The sequence below is a fragment of the Trichomycterus rosablanca genome, chromosome 3 (genome assembly GCF_030014385.1).
Source record: "Trichomycterus rosablanca isolate fTriRos1 chromosome 3, fTriRos1.hap1, whole genome shotgun sequence".
NCBI lineage: Eukaryota > Metazoa > Chordata > Actinopteri > Siluriformes > Trichomycteridae > Trichomycterus > Trichomycterus rosablanca.
Window position 1 is genome coordinate 41,670,110 of NC_085990.1, and position 21,179 is coordinate 41,691,288.

The window sequence follows — 21,179 nt, forward strand, 5'->3', positions numbered from 1 at the left end:
AGGTCAGTAATTTAGTAATTCAGTAACTCAGTCCGTTGGCCAGTCAGTCAGCTGATTAATTAGTCAGTCAGTCAACCAGTTAGCCAAATAATCAGTCAGTCAGTCAAACAGTTCTTTAACTTGTAAGTCACCAACTTTGCCCAGGGGCCCAGACTATCCTTAATCCATCCTTGACGTCAGTCTGTTATTAATTCTTTTAATCCAGTGACTAATCATAATAACCACTACTACAGTGACAAGATGATAAATGGTTAAATGGTTACAGCCAGTTAGCTAGATAATCAAATAATCAATCAACCAGGTTTTTAACCTGTTGGTTACCCAACTGAAAGACAGTCAGTCTGTTAATTGTTTCACCTAGTCAGAAGCAAAATATACCTTGTCAGAAGTAAAAGTATTTATTTTATTTATTAGGATTTTAAAGTCATGGTTTACACACTTTGGTTACATTCATGACAGAAGCAGTAGTTACTTGTTACACAAGATTCATTATCAATTTTGTATCTCCAATTCACCTCACTTGCATTTGTTTGGATTGTGGGTGGAAACCGGAGGCCCCGGAAACCCACGCAGACACGGGGAGAACATGCAAACTCCACACAGAAAGGACCCAGACCGTCCCATTTGGGGATCGAACCCAGGACCTTCTTGCTACAATGCTTCCCACCTTGCCCCACCGGTCAGAAGTAAAAAGGTTTTTTTTTATAGCAAAGTACATCTCTTACATATCTTTAATACACTATATGTTCAAAATATTTGGTCACCTGACCATGACCCAAACTAAAACCATGTGCATTAATATGGAAACTGAAACAACCGACAGGAAAGGATCTTTTTCAAGCTGCTATAGACAGATAGATTGATAGATAGATAGAACTTAACCCCGAAGAAAATTGTTTGAAATGCGGATTAAACCACTCTGCCGCTAAACGGCTACAGGTTTAAAGCCTGCACCCCAGACCACCGAGGATCTTCCGGGCAAGAAAAACAGTTGTTGCATTGGCCGGGAATCGAACCCGGGCCTCCCGCGTGGCAGGCGAGAATTCTACCACTGAACCACCAATGCTACATGATGTGATGGACAAAGTTTGAGAGTTTGGAAGTACGTAATTTTTTTGCAACGTGCATGACTAAGACATCTAAACTCAGTAATTAGCAGAAGTGTCATAATTTAGGGTAAATAGTACATTACATCCGTCTGTTATTAATTCTTTAAATCCAGTGACTAATCATAATAAACACTACTACAGTGAAGAGATGATGAATGGTTTAATGGTTACAGTCACTCAGCCAGTTAGCTAGATAATCAAATATTCAAACAACCAGTTCTTTAACCTGTCAGTTACCCAACTGAAAGACAATCAGTCTGTTAATTGTTTCTAATTGGTAATCAGAAGCAAAATATACCTAGTCAGTAGTAAACGGGATTTACAGTAAAATACACTATCTTATGATAGTGTTTAATACACTACAGGGTGTCTCTAAAGTCTGGACACATAGGCAAAATACATATTTTCAATAAATTTGAACATTTTATTTCATTAGAATATTAATCAATAACATCTTCAATGTGTTTTACACCATTTGTGATGCAGTGTGTATGTGTATTTTAGTAAACATATACACTGATCAGCCATAACATTAAAACCACCATTTTATCAGCTCCACCTACCATTTTAGAAGCAATCTGTAGTTGTACAATTACTGACTGTAGTCCATCTGTTTTTCTACATACTTTTTAGCCTGCTTTCACCCTGTTCTTCAATAATCAGGACCCCCCACAGGACCTGATCATTGCAGGTATTATTTAGGTGGTGGATCATTCTCAGCACTGCAGTGACACTGACATGGTGGTGGTGTGTTAGTGTGTGTTGTGCTGGTATGAGTGGATCAGACACAGCAGTGCTGCTGGAGTTTTTAAATACCATGTCCACTCACTGTCCACTCTATTAGACACTCCTACAGTTGTTTTACCTTGTAGATGTAAAGTCAGAGACGACGCTGCCCACGGGGCACTGTTGGCTGGATGTTTTTGGTTGGTGGACTATTCTCAGTCCAGCAGTGACAGTGAGGTGTTTAAAAACTCCATCAGCGTTGCTGTGTCTTACCCACTCATACCAGCACAACACACACTAACACACCACCAACATGTCAGTGTGACTGCAGTGCTGAGAATGACCCACCACCCAAATAATACCTGCTCTGTGGTGGTCCTGGGAGAGTCCTGACCATTGAAGAACAGCATGAAAGGGGCTAACAAAGCATGCAGAGAAAGAGATGGATTACATTCAGTAATTGTAGAACTACAAAGTGCTGATAAAATGGACAGTGAGTGTAGAAACAAGGAGGTGGTTTTAATGTTATGGCTGATCAGTGTAGTTAGTTATAGTTATTGATAGATCCTATGTGTCCAGATTGAAAATGGTCAAAATATTTGGTCACCTATGACCCAAACTAAAACCATGTGCATTAATATGGAAACTGAAACAACCGACGACCTAATTAATTCCAGAGGTTCTGAGTGGGAGGAGAACCATGCAGGACCAGAAAAGGAGTTTGAGAATTGGAAACACCCAATTTTTTAAATTAATTTTTTAAAACCTGAACTCAGTAATTAGCAGGAGTGTCTACATAATCTAGGGTATACAGTGCATCACATCAGTCTGTTTTTATTACTTGATATCATAATAGCCAGTACTACAGTGAAGGAATGATGAATGGTTCATTGTACAGTATATGACCGAGTGCTTGCCTACAGTGCACAGTTCCGGTTATAGAAGCGGAGTGGGGGAGTGGGGGAGTGAGGGAGTGAGGGAGTGAGAGTGAGAGTGAGGGAGTGAACACACTCCAGCAGTGAGTGCTCCAGAGTGAACAGAAGAGCTCCACCGCGGCACATACGATCACTCAGTCACCGCGGTCATGTTCGAGTAGTCGCGTTGGCAGTGATTAATGTTGTGAAGAGCAGAGATGGAGAGGAGCACCGGAGGGACTCGTTGTACCAGCAGCAGTAACAGGAGCACCAGTAACAGCGGCGGTAAGCGCAGCGGATCGGTGGAGCCCGGCGGCCGGAGAGGAGCAGCAGCAGCCGTAGCAGAAGCAGCATTAGCGGGAAGCGGAGCGCCTCCGCGGCCCGGACCTCCGACAACTGACACGAACTGCAGCAGCAGCGTCGGCAAACCCGAGCCGAAACACAGCAGAAGAGGACTGGAGGGAGTGCTCAACAAATACACTAATCTGCTACAGGGATGGCAACACAGGTAGCGCACTGGTTTCTATGTGGGACCGACCAATACTAATTAATAAGTGGTCAAAACCCGCATACTAACCCGCTAAATAGTATGCATGTCATATGTATACGCGCTATATTTACGTACTATTTAGTACAGTATGCATTTGTGGACGACCTTGATTAGTTTGCACCTAGCTTTACTCCACTTTTAGTCCAAATACCCCAGTTGCTTTGGATTTGTAGGTTAGATGTGTGTGTGTGTGTGTGTGTGTGTGTGTGTTATGCGTTCACTGGTTGATTAAGGCTGCACTAAGCAATATAATTTGCTAGTACTGTTGCAAATAAGGTAAAATACCATGGGATGGTATAATAAAAGTAAAAAAAAAGCAAGCTGGCCTTTTTAGCCTGCTTTCACCCTGGTCTTCAATGGTCAGGACCCCCACAGGACCACCACAGAGTAGGTATTATTTAGGTGGTGGACCATGCTCAGCACTGCAGTGACACTGACATGGTGGTGGTGTGTTAGTGTGTGTTGTGTTGGTACGAGTGAATCAGACACAGCAGCGCTGCTGGAGTTTTTAAATACCATGTCCACTCACTGTCCATAACAAACATAAACATGAAGGACTACCTTGTTAAATGCCTAGCCACTTGTGATACTTTGCTCGCATGGAAAGCACAATCTGCTGCTGTAAATCACCCTGTAAACAATAGAGCCGAAAGACTTCTTTATGTATATTTAAAGAATAATTCATAGGAACAAGGCGGCATTGTGGGTCAGTGGGTAGCACTGTCGCCTCACGGCAAGAAGGTCCTGGGTTCGATTCCCAGGTGGAGCGGTCTGGGTCCTTTCTGTGTGGGTTTTCTCCTACAGTCCAAAGACATGCAAGTGAGGTGAATTGGAGATACAAAATTGTCCATGAATGTGTTTGACATTGAACTTGAACTGATGAATCTTGTGTTACAGGTAAATACCTGTTCTGTCATGAATGTAACCAAAAAGAGTAAAAAATGACATTAAAATCCTAATAAATAATGATAAATAAATAATCATAGGAACAAAACACAAACAAGAACAATTTAAATAGCTCAACACAACTACTATAACAAGTGGTTTCTCCAAATTCCACTTTCAGACTATTGCAGTCTCAGAACTATTTAACCCCTTCATGACAAGCGTCTTTAGCTATTAGTAGAGCAGCCATTTGCTGTTAAGACCGTCTGCAAACGTGATGCATAGCCAGACACCAGCTTTTGGCAGCGTTCCTGAGGAATCTTAGCTTACTCCTAATGGGCAAAAGCTTCCAGTTCTCTAATATTCTTGGTTTTGCATTCTGCAACCACTTTCCTCAAATGGCACGAAATATATTCTGTGGTGGCAGCAGGCACTTAGTTTATTGCAAACTGTGGCCATTTGCAATTTTTGCTAATAATCCTAAATTGCAATGGGAGTTGAATAATTTTAATGGGAGCTGTACCGTGCAGTGTATTAAATCAAACTGCTAAATGCTTAATGTGTTAGGATTCAAGATCAAACTGCATAAATCATACTGCAACTGCAACTAATCAAAACACAAAAATGCAGAGCTGATTGGTAAAAATGCATTGTGGTTTGCTAAGGTGCTTGTTTACATGAAGGCTTTAGCAGTGTCAGTATTCATTGAGTTACCGATTCACATTTAATTTTAACCATCTAAAGTGTCATGGGTTCTGAGACTATCCTAAGACATAGTACATAAGACAGGAGTACACCCCTAACAAAGTGCTTATCCATTATATATTAACACACACTTAGACAATATAGAGCAGTCAATCCAAAGCTTCTATTGCAGTTTTGTATAAGTTGGTAGGAAACCTGGAGAAAGTATTTAGAGCACACTTAAATTAACATGGTTAGAAAACTTCATACCAATAGTAGGGAGTTGAGAAACAAACCTACGTTGCTGTGCAGCACCAACACTGTGCCACAGTGCCAACAGCAATGTTAGTATTTATGTATTCAGTAATTTGTTTACATTAACACCTGCAACCTGATTAGATTTACAGTGGGTATGAACCTTCTCTGAAACACTGGGCACAAGGCAGCAATACACCCCAAATAGGGTGCCAAGCCATTCAAGGAACTTCATCTTTTAGGAACTGAATACATTAATTGTTGTAGGTGTAAAAGTGGAATGTGGAATTCTTCCTTAAACACTTTAGATAGCAGCATATGTTGCTCCAAAATATGTACCCCCCAGCATTAATAATGCCTTGACCAATAAGCAAGCCATTGGCACTAACACCCTGTCATACCATGACAAACACTGGTTTTTAAAGTTTTCCATGGTGACCATTGGGATGGTCCATTTTCTTATGGCCTTGGGAAATATATGTCCACATGTAACGAGAACGACTACAATGGATATCAGTGTAGTCGCTCAATTAAAAATCATGTTTTTCTGCCTTTTCAAAGTTTGCTGCCGCAGATGGGGCATGGAGGCGCAGATGATTGACTTGACTCTTACTAGTGTGTGAGGCCAGAACACTTATCTCTTTCTGGAAATGCACCCACTGAGAACCGCCCTGGGTGAAATAAAAACAAAATGAAACAAAAGACCAGTAGATGGATTAAATACTTTAAATTTGCTTCTAGATTTGAGTGAGTATGAAATAGTGTTTTGTGTTGGTCCTGTGATGGTCATTTTAGGGTACCTTCTCTAAAATCCTGTGCAGGATAAAATTATTATTAAAATAAGTATTGCTAGTAGCAAGACATAAAATACTAGTACCATGTAGTCAGAATACTGGAATAAATTCACTGTGATATTATCACCAACTTTTCAACATCAGTGAGGAATCAACTAGTTACTTAAATGAATGCACTAGGCTAGCTGTTACATTAACTTACAGTAAATAAAACAAGCCATTTTTATTCTTTTTTTGTAGTTTAATTGTACTGTACAGTTCTTAGGAATTCAATATGTTCACACACGTAATCGTGACTGCACACTGCAGCCCACTGAATTCACACATCTATCAATAGGCATGTCGTGACTGCATATGTTTCTGGCTCTGCATAGCCCTTCTGTGAATTTATCACAGATTGTGTTTCTCATTCAAACATATTTATTATGCTGGTCTGATCTCTGAATCAGTGACTTAATGATCATAATGTACTGCTAAATCAAGTTTGTAATATGTATGGACTACATGATTAGGAGTCACACATATGCATATTGGTTGTGTAATGTAATGTGTGTAAGCCTGAAAGCCTCCAGCCTATTAATGATGGGGCGGTTTGTTGTGTGCGTGAAGGTGAGAATTGCATACAGCATGAAAAAACGCAGTATAATTAAGCTCATTTTTTCTGGGAGAGGCTATGACTCATTTGTAGAGAGGAAACCCCTCTGTAGTGTTCTCTTCATGCTGCTGCCTTGCTTTGCAATCGATGGGGAAAGCCAGTTATATAATGAGCAGTAATATCAGGGGGTTGTATGCTGACTGGCTAGTCTTTTATACTCCACATGTTTAGCAGCTGGAGATAACCTCATATGTCTATGTGTGAACCTTGGCCCAGAGGTAACATCAGCTCTAATGAAATATGACAAAAGTAAATTGAAAAAAATCATTATAGATTTGTGTGGTAACTGTTGTGTGGATTTAATTAATATATTCAAAAGGACACAATGTGTTTTACACGCAAAGTGACTGAATACTGTGTGCCAGGAAGCAGATTTGTTGTGACCCCAGTGCTCTCTGATGCCAGTCTTGGCATGTGTCTGGATATATTTAACTATACCACTTAAAGCTTTTTTATTTTACTTAATTTAGAAGGTAATACAATAGATTGCACAGTCGATTGCAAATAATTTGCAAAGCACTTCATTGGGCAAATTTATTAGTGTCCCTGAAACCCAAAATTTTCCCCCAATTTTCTCCCCTAATCTAGTTGTATCCAATTACCCCGATTGCGTTATGCTTCACGTCTACCGATACAACCCTCCACCGCTGACTGAGGATCTTCGCAACTGACAGACGCCCCCTCAGACACGTGATCAGTACAGACTGCCTTTTTTCACCTGCACAGGGCAAGTTCCTGTGTGGATCAGCCTTGTGCATGGAGAGCCACACCCTGAACAGCATTATTCCCCAACCCTGCGCAGGTGTCATCAATCAGCCAGCAGAGGTCGTAATTGCACCAGTTATGAGGGACCCTGGTCCGGCTCATCCCACCCTGAACAACAGCCAATCGTTTGTTGTTCATGTGGCCGGATGGCAGAGCTGAGATTTGATACGATGTATTCAAAATCCCAGCTCTGGGGTGCTAGCGTGTTTTACCACTGCGCCACCCTGAACACATGTTTTTGCACCATAAGTTTAGAAATTGAAAAAAAAAAAACCTGAATATGGAATAACGTCCTCCTGCCAGCCGATGGAACCAGAGAGAATCATTTTAACCATGTTACTATACATTTGTATACAAACATTTGGGTACCACTGGTCAAATAACAAACTGAATTTTGTTGTTTTGTAAAGTAAAAAGAACTTATTATTTTAAAGTAACATTTTTTATGCAAATGTTAGTGCACTGTTACTTTGTACTTTGTATTTGATTTGATTTGCTCTAAGCATCTGACTGAGATATATATACTGTATATATATATATATATATATATATACAGTGGGGAAAATAAGTATTATAAAACGGATAGTTCCGGTCCTAAAATCTGATTGGCTGAGCCGTGTTCGAAGCCGTTGTAAAATCCCCGATAAACGCCTAGGACACACCTAGGACCACCTCACATCATTCCATATTAATACGCCACTGAATAGAAAAAATTAATGTTATTTTCGCCCTCATGTTGCCTAGCAACACTGTTAATCGAACTATTTTGCGTCGCGGAAGAATGCTTTATTGTAAGTTTATACACAATAAATACATTTATGAATTCAACATTGTTGTATTTATTATATTTTATGTTGACCGCCGTTTTATAAAAGCAATAAGCCACTCGAGACCGTGCATTACTGTTATGATTTTAGCACGGGGAAAGAAGTTTTAGGCACTCCGCTTTGCGTCGTGCCAAAAACGTCATCCCCGTGCTAAAATCACAGTAATGCACGGCCTCTCGTGGCTTATTGCTTTATTTGATCCCCTGCTGATTTTGTAAGTTTACCCCCTTACAAAGACTTGAACAGTCTATAATTTTTATGGAAGGTTTATTTTAACAGAGAGAGACAGAATATCAACAAAAAATCCAGAAAAAAAACATTAAATAAAAGTTATAAATTAATTTGTATTTAATTAAGGGAAATAAGTATTTGATCCCCTACCAACCAGCAAGAATTCTGACCCCCACAGACACAAATTAGTCCTGTCCCTGTATAAAAGACTCCTGTCACAGAATCAGTTTCTTCTGTTCAAATCTCTCGACCACCATGGGCAAGACCAAAGAGCTATCAAAGGACGTCAGGGACAAGATTGTAGACCTGCACAAGGCTGGAATGGGCTACAAGACCATCAGCAAGAAGCTCGGTGAGAAAGAGACCACTGTTGGTGCGATAATTCAAAAATGGAAGAAATGCAAGATCTCACCTGGTGGGGTAAGAATGATTCTGAGAAAGGTGAGGTCAGCCCAGAATTACACGGGAGGAGCTTGTCAATGATCTCAAGGGAGCTGGGAGCACAGTCACCAAGAAAACCATTTGTAACACACTTCGCCGTAATGGATTGAGATCCTGCAGTGCCCGCAAAGTCCCTTTGCTCAAGAAGGCTCATGTACAGGCCCGTCTGAAGTTTGCCAATGAACACCTGAATGATTCAGAGAAAGCTTGGGAGAATGTGATATGGTCAGATGAGACCAAAATTGAGCTCTTTGGCATCAACTCCACTCGCCGTGTTTGGAGGCAGAGAAATGCCCGGTGGGGATGGTGTTCTTGGGGTCATATCCAGCATTTCTCTGCTCCCAGCTCCCTTGAGATCATTGACAAGCTCCTCCCGTTTAATTCTGTGCTGACCTCACCTTTCTCAGAATCATTCTTACCCCACCAGGTGAGATCTTGCATGGAGCTCCAGAGTGAGGGTGATTGACTGTGATCTTGTATTTCTTCCATTTTCGAATTATCGCACCAACAGTGGTCTCTTTCTCACCAAGCTTCTTGCTGATGGTCTTGTAACCCATTCCAGCCTTGTGCAGGTCTACAATCTTGTCCCTGACGTCCTTTGATAGCTCTTTGGTCTTGCCCATGGTGGTCGAGAGATTTGAACGGAAGAAACTGATTCTGTGACAGGAGTCTTTTATACAGGGACAGGACTAATTTGTGTGCCTCATGGGCACATAACCGGTCTGTGGGGGTCAGAATTCTTGCTGGTTGGTAGGGGATCAAATACTTGTATTTCCCTTAATTAAATTCAATATATATATATTTATATGTATGAAGCTTATTAATTTGTACAAAGCATTAGGAGACAAAAATATAAATGAAAACAGTTTTATTGGCAAATTCCTTGGTTCTAAATGTCATTAACAAATTGCAGTTAAGGGAACCTCTGGATGTTAAGGCAGGATTTGAAAGAACCAGTCAAAAACACTAGTCAGATAGAACTGTTGAAATGTTGGCCATCAAACCCCTGTATTACAGGGTTTAGCTGACATAAGAGTTGGAGCACCTTTGTTCTGTACAGTGTTTTTTCCACAACCTAATCTACATAGAACAGTCATCTGCATTTTGAAAGCAGGTGCTGTGTCTTAATGAATTAAAAATGGCACGCATTGACAGCATTTAATGTGAAGAACTTTGTCATCTGTTAAGCGTAGTGGTGGATTTATTATTCTTTGGGTTGTGTAGAAGTCAGTGGCACAAAACACTGCAAAAAAAGATAAAAATTGATTCAGTTAAATATTTGTGAAATGTGAATGCAAATCTGGACGAAAACGTCAGTGAAGACTATGGATAGATAGGTGGATAGGTGGATAGATGGATAGATGGATAGATAGATGGATAGATGGATAGATGGATGGATAGATAGATAGATAGATAGATAGATAGATGGATGGATGGATGGATGGATAGATGGATGGATGGATGGATGGATGGATGGATGGATGGATGGATGGATGGATGGATAGATAGATAGTTGGATGGATGGATGGATGGATGGATGGTTAGATGGATGGATGGATGGATGGATGGATGGATGGAAGGATGGATAGATGGAAAGATGGATAGCTGGGTAGATGGATAGATAGATGGATAGATAGATGGATGGATGGATAGATAGATAGATAGATAGATAGATGGATGGATGGATGGATGGATGGATGGATGGATGGATGGATAGATAGTTGGATGGATGGATGGATGGATGGATGGTTAGATGGATGGATGGATGGATGGATGGATGGATGGATGGAAGGATGGATAGATGGAAAGATGGATAGCTCGGTAGATGGATAGATGGATAGATAGATGGATGGATGGATAGATAGATAGATAGATAGATAGATAGATGGATGGATGGATGGATGGATGGATGGATGGATGGATGGATGGATGGGTGGATGGATGGATGGATGGATGGATGGATAGGTGGATAGATGGATGGATGGATGGATGGATGGATGGACAGACAGACAGACAGACAGACAGACAGACAGACAGACAGACAGACAGACAGACAGACAGATAGATAGATAGATAGATAGATAGATAGATAGATAGATAGATAGATCACTTTATTAATCCCAAAGGGAAAGTCAGTTATTACAGCAACTCAAGATACATTAAAGTATTATGGTACAACACTATGTAGCTGAAAAAAAAGTAGTATAATAAACTATTATAGGTGTCATTTGCAGTAAATATTAGCAGATGTACAATGTACAATACTATGTAGGTGAATAACTAGGATGAAGATACCTGTATGTAATATAATAAACTTATAGTGTCATTTGCAGTAAATATTAACAGATGTGCAATGTACAATACTATGTAGGTGAATAACTAGGATGAAGATACCTGTATGTAATATAATAAACTTATAGTGTCATTTGCAGTAAATATTAACAGATGTACAATGTAGGCTTCATAAACATAAAACAGTATAATTATAACAATATAAATATGCTAAACAAATTAGTCAATTGTTCAATAATGTGTAAAGACCTTGTGTGGCATTAATGATTCAAAAAGCACAAAGCACAGTGATTTAATTATATTAATAAGGGTTTTAATAATAAACCTTGCCAGCACAGTGGCACAGCTGGTGGCATAAGCCCTGCACTGCAATATGGGTCTTGAGGTTCTTGATTGGATTTCTCTTTCAGTCACTTTGTTTTGAATTAGCTTTAAATTTCATCTAGGTTTGAGTAAGTAAGTAAATGTGTAAGTATGTGATGCCCTGCAATAGGTTGGGCTAGTCCCACCACAACCCTGATCAGGACGAGGTGATCGGTGATATATAATAAGGAATGAAAAGTGAACCTGGTGTTTTCCATGCTGAACAGACAATTATGGAATAAGACAGGCATATTTTGTATGTGTGTGTGCATTTTTCTTTGATCAGTTGGTAGATTTTGTATTTTTGTCCTGTGTTTTGAATACTTTTTAGGTATTATTTAGGTGGTGGATCATTCTCAGCACTGCAGTGACAATGACATGGTGGTGGTGTGTTAGTGTGTGTTGTGCTGGTGTAAGTGGATCAGACACAGCAGCGCTTCTGGAGTTTTTTAAATACCATGTCCACTCTATTAGACACTCCTACCTAGTTGGTTCACCTTGTAGATATAAAGTCAGAGACGATCGCTCATCTATTGCTGCTGTTTGAGTTGGTCATCTTCTAGACCTTTATCAGTGGTCACAGGACGCTGCCCACGGGGCACTGTTGGCAGGATTTTTTGGTTGGTGGACTATCAAATTCAGCAGTGAAAGTGAGGTGTTTAAAAACTCCAGCAGCATTGCTGTGTCTTACCCACTCATACCAGCTCAACACACACTAACACAACTAACAGTTGGTAGATTTTGTATGTTTGTATTTTTTGTATTGTGTTTTGAACACTTTTGTAGACTTGCTGATGAAGATAATTGTAACATGTTTTACAAGCTTTCTATCCTTTTCTTTTCTACAGGTATTTTGTGCTGGACCCTGAGCTCGGTCAGCTGCAATACTTTTTAAATGAACAGAGTAAGAGCCAGAAACCACGGGGCTTGCTGCCTCTGATTGGTTCTTCTGTGGCCCCGAGTGATGAGCTTCCATTCCTGTTCACAATCTACGCTGCTAATGGGGAACTCTTCAAACTGAGAGGTAAAAAATAAATGCCTGCTTGTTATCTTCTGTGTGTTTGATGCTTCACTTTGGCTTCAACACCTTCTTGCCTCTTGTAATATTCACTTTCCTCACATCTTTTGATCCTTCTATTCTTTTTGAAGTTATTCTCCTTCCTCTTATCCTTTGATGCCTTTCTGTCTGTCTTCTTTTACACGGAACACCTGTTAACTTTTGCCTACCCATTTTAATGTGTAAACCTTTCTTTCCTGCTACCTGCTGGACTGATGTCTTACCATCCTCTAAAGCAAGGGTTCTTAACTGTAGGGCCCACTTGAGCCTCAACTTAATCACACATGATGGGATGTAAATGTCATATACATTTTTATATATTTTAAACTACCTATAGCCTACACTGGGCTGTGAGAATAGACAAATATTTGATTTGTCCACCTCAAAAGTGCAAAAGTGAACAGTTGGATGCTATGATTCAGTGATTCTGATTCAGTTCCTCATGTAGATCCCACTGAAGTAGATCCAAGTAAGGAAGCTCTCACTGCCAGTTACAAAATCTCTTCAAGCACTAACAGTAGGGTGGCATATTGGCTTGGTGGGTAGCACTGTCGCCTCACAACAAGAAGGTCCTGGAGTCGATTCCCAAGTGGAGCGGTCCAGTCTTTTCTTTGTGGAGTTTGCATGCTCTTCCCATGTCTCTGGTTTCCTTCCGTAGTCCAAAGACATGCAAAATTGTCCATGACTGTGTTTGAAATTACACTTGAAGTGATGAACCTTGTGTAACCAGTAACCTGTCCTGTCATTAATGTAACCAAAGTGTGTGAAAAATATGACATTAAAATCCGAATAAAATAAAATAAACACTAGCAATAAACCAGCTACATCAACCAAAATTAGAGTCAGAGTCAGAGTCAGAGAGGTTTTATTGTCATTTCAGCTACATACAAGTACATATTGAAACGAAACAGCGTTCCTCTAGGATCACGGTGTAACACGGTACAAAAAGTGCAAGACAATACAAAACAGTGCAAATACAACAATAATAAAAAAAATCCTATAATAAATAACTACAAAAGATATTCCTAATTATCTTTAATCTAAACAAGTAATTAGAAGACAGGACTAAAGACAAGTGTTAGTACATGATGGTGAATAGATGGTACAATGGTTCATGAGGTAGTGACATGTTGTACATTAGCAGCGTAAAATTGGCAATGCAGATAAGGTGCCTAAAAAGTAAATATGCTGCTTATTTACCTCTATTATGAAGTTATCAAATTTCCCATAAGCATGAGAAGCTAATTAATGTTTAAAAACAATACCTTTTGTCATCCTGGCTGAAAGCGTTTAAGATTCAACTTTATTTGTCATTTGTACAAATTTCAGCAGCAAGTACAATACTATAATATTATTACCTGTGTCTAGGGAGTCAGATTTTTTTTTAACACAGGGGATCTAAGAGAAAAAAGATTGAGAACCGCTGCTCTAAAGCACAAACTGTAGATACAGTATAAAAACCTAGCTTTTCATGTTGTTCAAAGCAATATCTTGCATACTTCCCATAACCACAAAAAAAATCAATGTGTATCAAAAGCATTTAAGATGGATTTCTAGATCTGAGTATAAAAATAGCTGTAATTTTGCAGGACAATTCAATATGAAAGCCTCGCTGCAGGCGCTGAAATTTGCTCTCCCACCTGGCAATGTTTGGCTGTCACAATCTTTAGGTGTTACTTTTCTCATTTCACACTTTTCTGCTCTGACCCGAGGCTAGAGCTAGCCAGCAAATTGAGTGTAGATTTCTTATCACAGCTGTCCTCATTACACTAAAATGTCCTTTTTTTTCTTAAAACGCTTGTTGGGAAATACAGTTCAATGACACAAGTATGGCACATGATCCTTTTTTATGCCTTTTTTTTACATTTTTACTCCCAATCTTGTCGTGTCCAATTAATAGATCATATTTCACCTCTACTGCTGCAGACCTGCTCCTGACTGAGGAGAGTCGTGACTAACACACACTTGTAGCATCATCTTATCCAGAGCGACTTACAGAAGTGCTTCCATAGTAAACATTTCATTTCTCTAGTTTAAGTAAACAACAGTCGAAGAACACAAATCTGCTGAAACCTGTTAGAACCAAAGTTTTTTTTTTTTGGAAATGGAAAAAAATTGTTAGTAAGTACATGTCAGCTTAAGTGCTTAGTAAAGAGGTGGGTTTTTAATAATTTTTTTAAAGACAGCAAGAGACTCAGATGTTCGTACAGACAGAGGAAGTTCATTCCACCACTTGGGTACTAGTACAGAGAAGAGCCTTGATGCTTGTCTTCCTTTAGTCCTGGGTGGAGGATCAAGTCGAGCGAGACTGGTGGCTCGGAGGTTGCGTGGTACAGAGCGGGGTTTGATTAGACCGCGAGGGTAGCTTGAGGCTGGTCCATTTTTGGCTTTGTAGGCGAGCATCAGTGTTTTAAACTGAATGTGTGCAGCTACAGGAAGCCAGTGAAGAGAACGCAGCAGTGGGGTGATGTGGCAGTGTTTGGGCTGGTTAAAAACCAGACGGGCAGCTGCATTTTGAATGAGCTGCAAGGGTTTAATAGTGGACATAGGAGCACCTGCCAGGAGGGAGTTGCAGTAGTCCAACCGTGAGATTACAAGTGATTGGACCAGAATCTGAGTGGCTTCCCTGGAGAGAAATGGTCAAATCTTCCTGATGTTGTAGAGGAGGAACCGGCACGATCTTGTCATGTTGGCTACATGAGGAGAGAAGGTCAGCTGGTTATCCAGGACAACACCAAGGCTTCTTACCTTATCAGATGGTTTGATCTGGGAGTCATCAAGAGAGATGAGTAGGTCCTGGGTTGGAGATTGATCTGGTTTAAACCAAACCACTGCCAAGTTGCCACTGTTGGGCCCTTGAGCAAGGCACTTAACCACTGATTGTAAGTGGCTTTGGATAAAACATGATATGTGTGTAGTAGCTAACTGCTGACATCTTTTTACCTGCACCCCAAAGCGGGTTCATGTGGAGATCCGTATCGTGCACAGACCTATCTCTGTGCAGGCACCATCGACCAGCCAGCAGAGGTCGAAATTGCAGCAGTCACGAGGAATCTCCTCCCACATTCCCACCCTTGGATGAGCCATTCGTTGTGTACTTAGGTATAGGTGCCAAACCTGCCAGTAGCACAGCTGAGATTTGAACTCACGAATTTTAGATGTTAGCACTGGTGTACCGGTGTGTTTTACCCCTGCGCTACCCAAGTGCCCCAGCAAATGGGGCGAAAATCCTTGATTTTACATTTTATTTACATTTGTTGTGCACGTACTGTAGGATCTGCCAGTTGCTAGACTATATATGACAGCCCATGAGTACATTGTTACTGGTCGTTTGGACAAAATGTGTTTGTTTGTTTATTAGGATTTTAACATCATGTTTTACACTTTGGTTACATTCATGACAGAAACGGTAGTTACTCATTACACAAGATTCATCAGTTCACACAAGGTTATATCGAACACAGTCATGGACAATTTAGTATCTCCAATTCACCTCACTTGCATGTCTTTGGACTGTGGGAGGAAACCGGAGCACCCGGAGTAAACCCACGCAGACGCAGGGAGAACATACAAACTCCACACAGAAAGGACCCGGACTGCCCCACCTGGGACTCGAACCCAGGACCTTCTTGCTGTGAGGCGACAGTGCTACCCACATAGCCACCGTGCCGCCCCGACAAAATGTGTGTAGTAGGGTCTAATTAAATGCTAGACTCACTGTTTCTCATTGCTACAGCTTGAATGCCATTTTTTAACGAATCCTACTGTTTTATAAATCCTGCAGTGTTTACAGTTACAGAAATTATTTTTTAAATGACCACAGAATCAAAGCCCAGGTTCTTCACTTAAAGCCCATTGAAAATGGTCCATCTTAGAGTACATAGAAGCCCAGACAAAGTTCTATTGTAAGCACTTTAAACTATTCAAAACAAGACTTTGATGCTGGCAAAGAAGGTTGCACAAACCACATAATGCAGCATGACAATAATTTTTTTTTCTTTTTTTTTTAATGCATTTTACCCCCTTTTCTCCCAATTTAGTGTAGCCAATGTGCTGCTTGGGACCCCAACAGCGTCCAAAGAGTGTGCATATATTCGCCTAATGCACACTCCCTTGGATGTGTGCACAGTTCGCCAATCCCACCAATCTTATTCTCCCATACTTCTCCCATACATGAGGTTGGCTTTGCATACAGAGAGCCATGCTCCGATTTGTGTGCTCCTCCACTTTCTGTACAGGTGCCCTGGGCAACCAAGGTCCTTACACCCTTAGTCTGGTCTTTCCCACTCAGCAGACTAGAGGCCAATTTTGTCTGCTGCAGGCATAAGCCAATTGTATCTGCTAAAGGGTAGCAGACCAGTAGCAGAGCTGAGATTGGAACCCAGGCACTGGTGTGCTAGTAGATTATCCCATTGCGCCATCTAAGCACCGATTGTGGTTGGTTTTTGTAAAAAAGTAATTTCATTGTCCCATTTGTCATAATGATATTTATTTTTGCTTCTTGGCTATTTATCTTTGACTGTCCGACCATTATTCCTAACTAAGTTCATATTAGTTATAAGAATAATGTTGATTTCATGTGTTGTGTGTATGTTTGCAGCATGTGATGCGTATGAGCGACAGCAATGGATGACCCAGCTCCAGCTCTGTGCCCGGCGTCATTCAGAGGGCAGCGCCAAGGTAAATCTGCTTATTACTATTAATTCTGCTCTGTTTGTTTTTTATGAAACCCTTTGTCTCTGTATTTGTCTCTGCGTTCCTTTTTTTATGATGTTCCTTTAGTTTCCCTTTCCTCTAAACTCTGTTGCACTTTGGCAGTCTGCCTTCTCAGTCTTGTGATTACTGGCTAGACTCACATTTTCCCTCTGCTGCATGCTGGATGGGATTTTGTTTTTAAATTTTACTGTGTTTAAAGTCAAACGTTAATCTTTTTCATACATTTAAAAGGAACATGTACACTGATCATACATAACATTATGACCACCTCTTTGTTTCTACACTTACTGTCCATTTTATCAGCTCCACTTACCATATAGAAGCACTTTGTAGTTTTACAATTACTGACCGCAGTCCATCTATTTCTTTACATACATTTTTAGCCTGCTTTCACCCTGTTCTTCAATGGTCAGGACCCCCACAGGACCACCACAGAGTATGTATTATTTGGGTGGTGGATGATTCTCAGCACTGCAGTGACACTGACATGGTGGTGGTGTGTTAGTGTGTGTTGTGCTGGTATGAGTGGATCAGACACAGCAGCACTGCTGGAGTTTTTGAATACCGTGTCCACTCACTGTCCACTCTATTAGACACTCCTACCTAGTTGGTCCACCTTGTAGATGTAAAGTCAGAGACGATCGCCCTATATGGTAAGTGGAGCTGATAAAATGGACAGTGAGTGTAGAAACAAAGAGGTGGTCATAATGTTATTCCTGATCGGTGTATATTACGTTAGTCTTTTTTTATGACTGGATATTTTTTGCCTTCCCTACTTTCTTGTTAGTAATTATGATTGACTCCATCTCCTGACTTCTCTGTGCATGTATAAGGGCTAGTTTGACTGCACTGCAGTCAGGACAGTGGTCTCTTGCCAAGGTGAAATGAAAACACAAACTGTCAATGCATCAGCTCTAAAAAAAAACAGGTCTTTCATGTATTAGGAGCTGCCAAAACAGAGGTGACTCTGTCCTTAGTAAAGCAAGCTTAATATTACCTTGGGCCAAGCGGCTGCCACAAAATAAACACCCAGTTCCAAAATTGCTACCTTGAAGCATGACTAGCAAGTTTGTTGCTAAACATATTGCAAGGAAAAAGCCGAAGCAGGAGCTTTGTTCTAGCACAGCAGCCTTTAAGCCCATCACAACCTGACTGTAAACAGTGTCACTAATATTCCAGCAGCTTCTGTTTAACGTGTTTTTGGATCTGACAATCAGAACAAATTTGTACTCAGGATAAGGTAACAATTTGGGGGTTCTTTTGACCTTTCCAGTGATCACCGTTCCATGTAACTCTTATCAAACTATGGAGAGACATGCTATTCATCTTCATGATAGACCAGCTATCAGTCATTAAAGTTCACATTTGCAGCAGCCATGAGGAACCATGACCTCCCTCCTTCATCCAGTTGTGTCTGTTAGGTGCCCAGCTAGGTTAATACCACAGCTGAGATTCATACCTAGGAGCTTGAGATCTCAGTAGTGGTTGGCTAGCACATTTAAACACTGCACCACCCGAACACCACTAAGTTAAATCGAATTTTATACAACAGTTTATTCTGACCTTACAATCTGATTGGCTGATATTTGTGATAATGATAAACCTTTTTCACACCAAAACTGTATCTATAGCTCTGCTGGGACTCTGCAAGTGACTACAAGCTTAATGCACACAAACTTTAGTTGTTTTGCATTTGTGCTTATACAATATGAGAAATTAATAGAATGGATGACCTTAATGGATTAAGCACATTGGCTGACAGAAAAAGGTGGAGTGCTTTCCTTAGTACCGAACATGACCCAGTTGACACAGTCCAGAGGCCACCAGCGAAGAGAGCTGGACTGTTTGCTGCCAATGCACATTCTACAGAGCAACCTTTGGGCTGTTTTGTAAAATGCATTAAAAGAAGAATCTCACTCACTTTCTTAACCGCTTATCCAGTTAGAGTCGCGAAGGAAGGGGGGGGGGTTGCTGGAGCCTATACCAGCTTTTCAATGGGCGCACGCAAGGCACACAGTAACACCGTAGACGGGGTGCCAGTCCATCGCAGGGCAGACACACATACACACACCTATTCACCTATAGGGTGATTCAATGTCTCCAAATAACCTGACTGCATGTTTTTGGACTGTGGGAGGAAACTGGAGCATCCGGAGTAAACCCACGCAGACACGGGGAGAACATGCAAACTCCGCACAGAAAGGACCCGGACCGCCCCGGCTGGGGATCTAACCCAGGACCTTCTTGCTGTGAGGCGACAGTGCTACCCACCGAGCCACCGTGCCGCCAAAAGAAGAATCTGTGATTTGTTAATTACTGTATCTCGAATCTTTATTTAACTATTTGGATCGAAAGAGTTTGAAGTGTTTTCACCATGTTTTTTTCTTCTCTAAATTGCCTTTAGGTGTGATTGAGAGTAAATAAATGTGCATGTCTATGACATCCTCTGACTGCTTTTTTTTTCTGTGTATAAACAAAAATTCCACTTGCAAAACTGCAACAATTAGTGTCCTCAGTTCCCACACCATTAAAAAGTTTAATTAAAATGAAAGGTGATGGAACACAGGGGTAAACTCGTGTTTGTCTCAACTTTTTTGGAGTGTTGTAGGCCTCATATTCTCATGTGATTATATTTACAAAATATAATGAAGCTGATCAATGAACAAATCACAGATCCTTCTTTTTATTGCGTTTTACATAATGTTCTGGAAATAAGGTTTGTGCAAATAACACAATAAACCAAATAAATGACTACATTTTTGATGAAGATTCTGTTGTGCATTTTCCCCTTTCATCTTAGCTGATTTCCACTTTGTATTTCAAACTAACGTTACTCAGTAGTGTTATATATAAACCACACGCCTTTTGTAGCCTACTGTGTTAGGGCAGGCTAGGGAATACTTATTGTTGCGTAGCAACAACTCATTTGTTGTAAAACTACTTTTTTTTAACAAAAATGTATTCTTAGTATTAAAGCATATTCAGTATGAAAGTCAGAGCTTCTTTCATTTAATTTGTTTTATATTTATTTTGGAAAAACTGGTTTAAAAAGGTGACACGATGGCTTGGTGGGTAGCACTGTTGTTTCACAGCAAGAAGGTCCTGGCTTTGATTCCCAGGTGGAGCGCCGGGTCCTTTCTGTGTGGAGTTTGTATGTTTTTTTCCGTGTCTGTGTGGGTTTCCTCCCACAGTCTGAAGACATGCAGTTGGGCCATATAAAGCTACTAAATCGACCCAAGTGTGTGTGTTTTTGCCCTGTGATGGACTGGCAACCTCTCCAGGGTGTTTCCTACCTTCCCACCGCCTGGTGAATGGTACCCTTAGTGACCTTGAACAGGGTAAAGCGGTGGTAAAACAGACAATGAATAAATGACTTGTATTAAAGCAATAGAATACTTGAAGTCATGTATTATCAGGTATAACTCACTTTCTCTGGTGTTCTAATAATCTTTTATTATGTAAAATTAATTAATCTTGCTAAATGCCCTTGTTTGACCCACATATTTTGAGTAAATAAAATTTAAATTATTGGAAAAAAATGTTTTAATCATTCAGACCGAATTAGAACAGTTGCAGAAATGATTGAAATCTTAATTACCACGCTATACATGTCTCTTACATATACACTGATCAGCCATAACATTAAAACCACCTCCTTGTTTCTACACTCACTGTCCATTTTATCAGCTCCACTTACCATATTGAAGCACTTTGTAGTTCTACAGTACAATGACTGACTGTAGTCCATCTGTTTCTCTACATACATTTTTAACCTGCTTTCACCCTGTTCTTCAATTATCAGGACCCCCACAGGACCACCACAGGTATTATTTGGGTGGTGGATCATTCTCAGCACTGCAGTGACACTGACATGGTGGTGGTGTGTTAGTGTGTGTTGTGCTGGTATGAGTGGAT

The 21,179-nt window shown here is 40.5% G+C and overlaps 1 protein-coding gene and 1 non-coding gene across 4 annotated transcripts in view; one reads left to right on the top strand and one right to left on the bottom strand.

Moving 5' to 3' along the window:
• Positions 1-995: 995 nt before the first annotated feature.
• trnag-gcc (transfer RNA glycine (anticodon GCC)) lies at positions 996-1,066 on the bottom strand. The gene has a single exon. It is a non-coding gene; the product is annotated as a tRNA-Gly (tRNA).
• Positions 1,067-2,878: 1,812 nt separating this feature from the next.
• osbpl10b (oxysterol binding protein-like 10b) overlaps positions 2,879-21,179 on the top strand; it is a 103,863-nt gene continuing 85,562 nt past the window's right edge. For all 3 annotated transcript variants that reach the window (XM_062991332.1, XM_062991333.1, XM_062991334.1), the window contains exons 1-3: positions 2,879-3,257; positions 12,340-12,515; positions 17,149-17,228. In XM_062991332.1, coding sequence (XP_062847402.1) covers positions 2,968-3,257; positions 12,340-12,515; positions 17,149-17,228 — 546 coding nt within the window. In that variant the 5' untranslated portion in view covers positions 2,879-2,967. The remainder of the gene's footprint in view (positions 3,258-12,339; positions 12,516-17,148; positions 17,229-21,179) is intronic.